Below are 10167 nucleotides of genomic sequence, written 5' to 3' on the forward strand. Positions count from 1 at the left end.
CGTTTGGCAACAGCGTGGAACAAAAACGAAGGGGGAAAACAAGCAGCATTCCACACAAGTGATGTTCATATCTGGTCATAACTATGTTTTCTCTCCAAACAAGTGGGGCCGGGAAAATAGCTCCGCTGGCTCGGCCTTCACACACTGTTTTTCAGGAAGCCTCTACCCTCAGTGACATAGCCTTCACCTTATTTTGCTTTTTTTTTTATTATAAAGGGATGGAACAGTGTTCAAAAGTACGGTCACCAGAAGTTCTTCGCCATCTCTTTATATAGTCTTGCTTTCCTGCAGTAAGCGCTTTTCATTCTTGGCATATTTCATCATTTGTTATTGCAGCCGAGCTCTGGCCTGAGAAGCCCGTGAAAGAGACCTGTGAAACTCGAATCCTGTAACCAGCAAGGTGATAAGTGCATAACACATGTCTCTGTTCTGGAAACACATTTGTTTATTTATTGAAATACGGAGAAACAGAAAATGCTGCATTCCTAAAAAAAAAAAAAGCAAGGGGAACAGATATAAAAGCACTCTGCAGAACATTTTCCATCCATTCAGAAGGTTTACAATATACAGTACAACCACTCATACAGAAATGGACCAAATGTTATTGATGTTAAAGAAAGATAACTGATCAGCTAAACTAATCAAGTTAAAATACAAACACACTGCAGGTCTTTTAAAGACTACTCTCCTTGCAGGGAAGGAGACCAAAGTGATCACCTTTTCTCAATAATACAACTACGTGGGGGGGGGGAAGATACACAGCAAAAGTGAGTAGAAATGTAGTAAACAACAGAACAACACATTATGATATGTCCATTGTTTTTCGAAGTGTAGATTACTTAATCAAGAAAGTGTTCACCAAAGTTTTTTTTTTGTACTTGGGTTCAGAAAAAAACTTTTTAAGGACAGAACCTTACTTTCTCACCCCACAGAATTACACTATGTCCAAACTGGAGCTCAGAGTTTTTTTTTACCAAAGTGTGCTTTCTATGAAAAAGGTGGAGTGATTGGCTGTCCTCTCAGCAGGGCTCGCTGCAGGCGTGGCCGCAGGTCGTCCTGCAGCACTTCTCCTCTCCTGGACACTGGCCGTCGTGATAGCAGTACTCGGCACACATGGGGGTCGCCTGGGGCAGAGCGCAGCGACCCGGCTTCACTGGCAGGTCAGGAGACAAACACACACTCAGTCACTGTGTTCAAATATTCACGAGCAAAGTGCCAACAGATTGATGTGATCGGACGAAACACCACAGGAGTGTCACGTTCTCGGATCTGTGTAAATCTAACCTGTGTATGGTGCAATGCACTCGTGTCCGCATCCATTGTGGCAGCATTTCTCATCGTTGGGGCAGTCGCTGTCCTTGAAGCAAAATTCAGCACACAACCCGGAGCCCCAGCGCCTGCGAGGACACACTCCTGACTTAGCTGCAGGGAAAGAGAAAATCAACAAATATTCCAAGAGGAATATTCCGAGTCCGAGCTTGATGTCCACATCAGATCAGCAAAGATTTAACAGCTGCTCTGTACAGAAAGCTGGAGGGACACAGTGAAAGACAGAGCACTTGTGGTCTGCAGGACAGTTCTCATCACACACACTGATGTGATGGGACAACATTTGGGCAAAGGCAGTGGGCTGGTCTGGGGAGAATCATCAAAGGGGTTACATTTATGAAGCACTATGTGATAATGAAACAAACGAACAGACATGAACTTGTCAGAGAGAAACAGTGCACTGGCAGATCATATGTTAAACACACAAAACCATCACACACACACACACACACACACACACACACAACGTACCTGTTAAACTGTGATCAGCCTCTGCTGTGTCGAGGTGCACACATACGCCGAGCGCCAAAAGCAATGCACAGACTGCAGACCAGTGTTTCTCCATGTTAACTTCGTGCACACAAGAATGTGGTCCTGTGTGGACAAACATCCCAGTATACACAACCTGCAGGCTGACCAGCCCAGTCGGAAGATGCTGGGTCCTTGTGCCTGTTGAGTTACGTCCTCGTCTCAAACACACCTCAGGGGTCCTGGGACCTTCGATGGGATGTGACAGGAGCCTGGTATTTGATGGTGTTTATAAAATCATAAATATTATTGCTACATTGATCATATTCTACACCATCTTTTTAAGATGATGACTGTCTGCTGTTACATTAAACTTGTTTATGGCACTTGAATGGAGTTTGCAGCAACTCCAATTACAATATTTTTCACGTGCTGCGGTTTAGTCCTATTCATGCTAAATATCCCATCAGATGCCGTTTAATCATAAAAATTTTAAATAATTCTTGGGAGTATTGTGTGTCCAAGAGAGATAATAAATTGGATTATCTCTTTTCACACAGTCCTCCACAGATTGTGGTCTCCATCTCACCCAGCATCACCATTATCAGGTCGTACATGTTCTTTGTGTTTAGCTGCAGTTAATCAACCACGTCACTGTGTCATTAGCCACAGATATATTTAACCAAATATTATGAATTTGACGTGTAAGATGGTTGTTTGTTTAATTATATAGTTATTCACTTATTGTTCTTATCCTTGTACTTGAAGTACTTTGTCTTTTTAATTTGTTTTCTCATGCACCAAAACACCAAAGCAAATTCCTTAAATGTGAAAACCTGCTTGGAAATTAACACAATTCCAATTCTGATTTATCAAAATAGTACATATTCAGCTCTGAATCCCAGTCAGCCTCTGATGTATTAACTTCCATAATGGATTAGTTCTTATCATAGATTTCCCCTTATTTGTAAGTGTGGGGTTTACATCCTAATATGGTAAAACAGTAAAACACTTCAGCTTGAGTTTAAAGCATCATAGTAAGCATGTGTTTTCACTTCCTGTGTATTGTTGACTCAGCGCTGACAATGAGTTATGTTGTGCATAAAAACCTGACGTCTGTCGTCATGTGCATGAACAGCAAACAACACTGCATCTATGAGCCGTGATGGCAGGGATAAGGGCAAATTAATGAGATAGTCGGCGCAATTTCATTTTGTTTCTTGCATGAGGCAGAATGCAGCTCCACGTGTATTAGATTTCAGTCCGGTCAGGCTTCCCCCTCCCGTGAGACTGGACCGTCTATCTGATTCACTCTCTTGATAGGGTGGTGCCACTGCCTGCAATCTACAGTGCTGCGTAATACCAGACATGCTGAAAAACACAACCTGTCTGCAAGGCAACAGATTTGCGAATTGGTCTGGTCACCCAGTTTTCATAAGAACTAACATCTGCAGGTGAAAAGTCTAATTCCAATGAAAGTTGTTTGCAGTGACGTCTGTAGATTATTTTGCGTAACGATGGCACTAATTCTGGAAGAAGTTGGTGTAGATTCTCATCCTTTCAATGGTGTGAACATCACAAACAATTCACCTCCATTATTTTGCAGACAAGGCAAAATGTCTGGCATTGGAAGAAATATTCAGATTTTGAGTGAAAGTCTGAACAATAATCCCCCCAAAATACCCCCCAAAATAACCCCCAAACCCCTCTCCTTTACAGGAAACTGAAAATATGCAGCAGAATGGCCCCTGTAAATATTTATTATGACTTATTATATCATAAGATTATTCATATCAATGCATCAACATGAAAGCAGCATTTTAATGTAGCAAACTGCTTTATAAACTTTTTGGTAGTTTCATTTAAACGTAATCATTACTTGTACCTTCTGTTAACCTCAGGTTACACAGGTTGCAATATAACTAATCAGTTGTTGACTACCTCCTTTGACTTATTACTGCTGTAACAAGTGGATTTCCCCATCGTGGGATCATTGAAGTTGATCATATCTGATCTTAAGTTTATGCATGGCCCTTTGTTTTGTTTTGTATTTGTAATTTGGCTGAAGCAATCCTCTAGTGAGAGACACAGTGGCTGAGCGAAGGAGGATTCTGGGAAGAAAATCCATGAGATGAAAAATAGGAGAGGCCTACACAGTAATTACGTGGTTTTTTTATGCTTAAAATGTAAAAAAAAATAAAATGTTTTTTATGGGACTATGAGTGTGGTCATTCCTTCGTGCCAGCTGTGACCATGCACTTCAAAAATAATGTCTGTATCCTGTAGGATTGAATGAAAACGACGGCTGTCTGCTTCTGGTGCAGTACCTATGACAACCTCTGGGTGGGGGTCTCCCCTAAAAGATCTCAGGAGCCTGGGTCTGTTTTTTTTCTTCTTCCTTTTCACCAATCTGTAAATTATTGTTCACGTTAGATAAGTTTTATAATGAAGCATGATTTTAGCCGAATGGATATTATTTTATACCTGTTTAAGTATTAATGTGATTATAAGTGTTTTGATTAATACAATAAATGATCATGCTATCATTTCTACTTCTGTTTTGTGAAATCCGTGCCTCTCAGATGTTGCCATGTAGTCTAACTATGTAAATGTATTCTGTTTTGTGTTTGATTTGATTGACAGGTATCCCCCAAACCCTTAAGCAGAGAGAATCCAGGAGGTTATTATACAGAGGGCGAGTTATTATACAGTGAGGAGTAATTTTACCCCACGGAGCGGTAAGGCCATGCAATTTACATGTCCACCCACATTTCTCATAGCAAGCTCAATAGCCAGTGGGATCTCAGCTGTGGGCTTCTTAACATCTAAGATCTGTTGTTTTTCTCATTTACTTTCATACACTATCTGACATATCTGACACTTGCAAGGGTGTGTGTGTGTGTGTGTTTTGCATGTGTTTGCATGCACATGCGTGCCCAGTACACACGTGCACACAAACATCACGGTTGTATTGTTTTAATGATTTAGTATTTTTATGTTTCATTCTCGCCACACCGAACCTTAGACAGCACCTTGTTCTTGCTCCTTCAACTCCCTTTCCAAGTCCCCAATGTTTTCTCCACCCCCCCTCTCGTCCTTGGGAATTCAATCATGGAGTAATGTTGCAGGAAACCTTTCCTCTATGTATTCATGTAACAAGGCCTGGCTGGTGGGTGTTATTGTATGTCCTTGAAATGATGTAGATCCTATCAGTTTCACTGGTGGCTGTGAATGTTGAACGTGCGAATGAAATGGAGCAAAGATGGCTCAGCGTGACTGCAAGTGAACATTAGCAGGGACGGTTACGGGGCTGGAGTTGTGGGGAATGTTAAGAGTTAAAAAATGAGGTAATCTGCCAATTTCTGTGCCTTTTCTATTTTCACCAAAGACGGGCTCGCAAGTGGAGATGAACAATAGCAAATTGATATGCTTACATAATGGAACTGCAGAAAGCGGACTTAATAGTGGGCATGACAGACACTCTGAAATTCAACACATTTCCCTTACATAACACCTAACAGCAAATGTAAAAGCAAATTATTCTTTTGAGGATAGGAAAAAAAAATGGCTGCACTTTGATTTTACAGATATTAAATTACTATTAAACACTGGATTCCTTCTTCTGAACTGGATGTAGTGTTATGGTAAAAAAAAAAAAACATAGTGTAGATTTCCTTTGCTGCTATAACAGAAACCTTTCAGGCCAAAGTCATATGACAAACAAGATAAATGGGCATAATTTCCCCACCTCGTGCTCACATTGTTTCCAGACTGACCCAAAACAAGTCTCAACACCACCCCTGACCCCGAGGCCCCTCCCCCCTGGTTTCCCATAGTCAATCATGTATTACATTGTGCATTAACCTGCCATTGACCTCTGTATGCTAAACCCAATTGCTGTATTATCTCCCCGGTAATGTTCTACTCTTAGTTATCTTCCTAGGACTGAATCAGATTTTGTGTCCCACTTTACCCTACGGGCAAAAAAAAGTGTCACATGACCGCCAGCTTCTGTGGAAGGATGTGGGGGCAGGTGTGGGTGTCTAATCTAAATCAGCAAAAATTGGATCTGAAGTAGAGGCTGCATCAGTAAAATGTCAGAGGACATTTTTTTCCCCTCCTTTTGGAAAGGAAAGGAAAGGTTGGGGTGTAGGAGTTGTTATTGTTATTTTTTTACATTAGAAACAGTGGATTTTTAAAAAAAAATGACACTTTTAATTTCTCTAATTATCACTTACTGGCTCAAGCAGTTATTCCCTCTGTTATTCCAACGCTTGACTGATGCTCCCACAAATGTGTCTACTTATCCTGCTTATACGGAGAATAACGGTAATCCTGTGATAACGTTTTGAAGTCAAAATAATGCTAATGCCTCTAATGATGAAGCATGCTCAGAAATCCCTCCCCGTCATCCCATTGTCTCCCGTGGCGGAGGAGCTGGCCCCTGGGGCCCCACGGGAAATCTGTAATGTATTCAGCCAGGCCTTGGGAGTAAAATGAAAACAAATGTGGTGTAATAAAGGAGAGAAGATGAAGCGATTCTGTGATGATGCTCTCCACCAGCCTTATAAATCAAAATAAAAGTAGAGCAGGTCATATGTGCCCCTACCTACCATCACTGGATACGCACACACACACACACACATACATACACACACGCACATTACATGTATGTACACGCATGCATGCATACAAATATGAAGCGGAGGAAAACATGTATAGGATCTATTTGTAGTAAACAGAACATGTTTCCGTTTTGCAAATGAACGTTGCTTCATGGTGCATTGACTCTTGTACATTCTATTTGATTTTCGCGCATTTCAGTCATTTCTTCACATGTAATCTAAAAAAAAATGTGTCCATTCTCTCCGATAATCTGATATCTTACAACAACTTGGACGTAATTTTACAGTCACACCATTCTGACTACAAAATATCAAAATGTTATCGTAGCTCCGACCTCTCTCCTTTGTATATTGTCCCATCGCCATGGTTGGATTCCTCTATTGGTCAAACACAAAATCATTTTGTGTATGTTTCCTTTTAAAAAAGACATTTCTATAAAGGCCTGGGGATGTGATGTTATCCAACACTTCCTCAAGAAGAGCTGAGATTTAAAGGAACATCTAAAGAAAAATGAATATAATTCATTCAAATAATATTTTTGAACCCTAAGATTTATCTTGCGAACCTGTTGAGCATTTCTTGACCCGGAGTTTGGAAACCACTGTCACTGTGATCAAACAGGATCGAAGCCGATGCAGGTGGTAGTTCTGCTCCTGCAGCTGTAGGGGCTGCTGTGGTGCAAATGAATGGAACCGTCTGAAGCAAGCGGTCCAGAGCAAGAGAAGCTGGAGGCTTGATGATAGTACAGTAGAGGCAGCATCTCATTATACAGAAAATCCCCCCAAAATTTAAATTAAAATGGAAACAAACCATGCAAACAGCTGCTTATCGTGGCCCAGATTTACAGTGGAAGATTGAGGATTCATTCAGTGGCAAGGGGAATTTGGGTTTGTTTTGAAAATGGCCACCCTCGCACTTTTGTTTGGCTCTGCAGTGTTTTAGGTTTGTAGGGTCAATAACGAGAGAGATGGGTCTTTTACTCCATTGCATTTGCATCTTGAAATACTCTAGAAACCCTTTTGGTCGCTCTGAAACCTGCGCACTTTGAAGACGGATTTGAGACTTTCTCTGACAAGGTGGCTGTTTATCACGCAGATAAAGAATAGTAAACAGCGGGTGCGATAAATAATTGATGCCTAATAAGTTGAGGGAGAGCACACCAGGTCTCCTTTTTTTTTATTTTTCGGGCCAAGAATAGAGAAAGCCTCCCGAGTTGTTTATTTCCTCTCTCCTTTCTTTCTTTTCATGTCCTTCTCATTTTATGAGCCATGAGTCAACACAGCACACGTAAATGATATTTTGACACAGAGAGCCATGAATAATGCATTTGAATTTACTTTTATGCCAGAGTTAGACCCCTCTCCACACCCCCCCTCCCTTTTCTCTTCCTTGCCCCCCCCCCATCCCGCTCTCTTTTCTCCACCCTCCTCCTCTTCCTCTCTTCACTATTCATCCTCACCAGAGCTCAACCTCATTTCTCCTCTCCATGCCCCTCCCTCCCTTTCCCCCCTCCTGCTCTCTCCTCCTACACCTCTATCAGACAGCAGGGAGAAAATGGTGCGGGATCAGACTCGGCGCTTTCAGAAACTGAAGATCTACTGTATCTGCGTTTCTCATCCAGGTCTCGCTCAGGTGGCTGCTCACTGATACATTTTTTTTATAATCATGGGATCCGGAATTGGGACAGACAGACGGCGCTATTTTTGCAAAAGTGACTGAGTTCAAAGATTGAGTTTCTGCTTTACTGATTGATTTTCTACAGATCAATGAGTCGAAATAAGGTAAATAAAGCAAACGTTTTGAGAGGAAAAAAAAAAAGGGAGGAGGGTAGGATGGTGAAAACTGATACTGTTCACACCTTCTTCAAATGGGGTGAAGCCTTTCACGTATGTTGTACTACACTAACTAATGAAGACCTGCACGAGCAGCGAGGCCCCGGTGAAGCCAACAGCATCGATTCAGCGTCTAAATTAATCATCTATTACCTGATCTGTTACGATAGAGTCATCAAATGCCGGCACACTGCGTGATCAGCAGCAATCATTCTTCCCTGCCACATTGCTAATGTTCTGCCCGGGGGCCCGCAAACTCCCAGACACAGTGGTGTTTTAAAAGAAAAACATTTATTCCGATGCTAAACAGCTCGCTCGCAGCCATGACGACGTTATGGGATGGGGGGGGGGGGGTTCAAGGTGACTATCTCTGACCACGTCTTCGTCATCCTTGACATAATCATTTTCTCTGCGCATTGTGTTTGCTCCTCCACCTACACACCGTCAGCATCATCCACATCTTAAGGCCAGTGGTTCAGATCTGGGCTGATTTGACCTTCCTGCATTTTTTCTATTGTGTTGAGGAGGTTTTTTTAAAAAAAGAAAATGAACAAACAAACAAACTGAGATTAAGCTTGATTTTATTCTTTTGACTTTCGGTGGATCTTCACAGGAAAAACCTGTTGACATCACACCTAGCTCCAGACGGGGGCCCCGGGCTTCCTCCAGGCAGGGTCTCTTTTCCTCTTGTATCACGAGGTCTTGGTGAACCTTTCTTAGTCTGGCCCCTCGCCTGAGACCACTCTGCCAGGGGAGACCCCACTGGGAGCACCAGGCTCACAAACCTCTCCACCACGTGGCTCCTGCAGAGGAACCATTACCTTTAAAGAACACAATACTTTTTTTAAATGACATGGTGTCTGTGATATTACACTGTGATCTGAACCTTCCACGAAAAAAACCTCAGCAAGTTCCAGAAAAAAAAGATAAGTAACTTGATTTTATTTCATTATGTTTGTTTCACTTCCCACAGTTCCTACAGCTAAACAACTATCACCTGTTCAACAGTTTTGACCTCTCATTATCTGACGTTGTACTTTTCATCTTCTTCTTTTTTTCCATTGAATTTTACCCAGGACTCTCAAATTATACCAGATCTCACATCCTGCGAAAATAAAGGTCAAATTCAAACGACACCAACTGTGATACAACATCAACACCGAGAGGAGGGAGGGAAAAAAAGAAAGAAACAGTCCGGGAACCCCTGATCCAGACCCTATCCAGATGGTGATAACAGTCACTGGCCGCGGCCTGTAATCTCCTTATTTTTTACACTTTTGAGTAATACAGTCCTCATCCCTCTGGTGTGAAATCCCCCTGCAGAGAAGTGGCGTCGACAGAAGCGGGGACGAATAATCTGCATCATCCTCATCATCCACAGAGTGGTTCTTCATTCATAATTCACAGTCCACCCATTACATCTGATGAGAGCCACTGACCTGAAAATACGGGGGCGAATGAGCTCCTTCAAGTATGGCCGCTCACATTGTCTGCGTCCGTCCTGTACATGTTGCCAGCAAACATCAATAAATGAGTCCAAAGTCAACACTGAGATCGGATGTCATTTCTGTTGGTGCACATGGGAACGTGACCCTGTCCAGGTTTCCACACAGATACATTATGTTTGACTGAAGCTCCGTAACATCGGCTCAAATAAATACAAATATAATGTAGTTCTTACTACCGTAAAGAGATGCAAACTGTAATTGGATGTTTCACAGCGCGATGCACAGTTACTAAACTCTGTGAAGTGATTACACGTTTTAATAATTGCGTAAATTTTGACAAAAGTAGATTTAGCTTTCCGTTTAAAAGGTCGTTTTGGTTTTTTTCAACATCATCGGGCATCATTGTGTCTATGTAGTATTACATTATGTGCTTATGTCCGTAAAGTTAAGTAGTTCTCCCTGCT

General features: G+C 41.9%; 1 protein-coding gene and 1 long non-coding RNA gene across 2 annotated transcripts; one reads left to right on the plus strand and one right to left on the minus strand.

The window, feature by feature from the left end:
* Positions 1–423: 423 nt before the first annotated feature.
* On the minus strand, positions 424–1956 carry wfdc2 (WAP four-disulfide core domain 2). Its single transcript, XM_035645888.2, has 3 exons — positions 1801–1956; positions 1285–1422; positions 424–1153 (listed from the first exon to the last, which is right to left on the minus strand). The coding sequence occupies exons 1-3, from the start codon at positions 1937–1939 to the stop codon at positions 1020–1022; spliced, it is 411 nt and encodes a 136-aa protein (XP_035501781.1). The 5' UTR covers positions 1940–1956; the 3' UTR covers positions 424–1019.
* A 36-nt stretch (positions 1957–1992) lies between these two features.
* LOC118317312 lies at positions 1993–9787 on the plus strand. The gene is made up of 3 exons (XR_004795392.2): positions 1993–4175; positions 4441–4535; positions 9332–9787. It is a non-coding gene; the product is annotated as an uncharacterized LOC118317312 (long non-coding RNA).
* Positions 9788–10167: the final 380 nt, after the last annotated feature.

This window comes from Scophthalmus maximus, chromosome 3, assembly GCF_022379125.1.
Source record: "Scophthalmus maximus strain ysfricsl-2021 chromosome 3, ASM2237912v1, whole genome shotgun sequence".
Classification (NCBI taxonomy): domain Eukaryota; kingdom Metazoa; phylum Chordata; class Actinopteri; order Pleuronectiformes; family Scophthalmidae; genus Scophthalmus; species Scophthalmus maximus.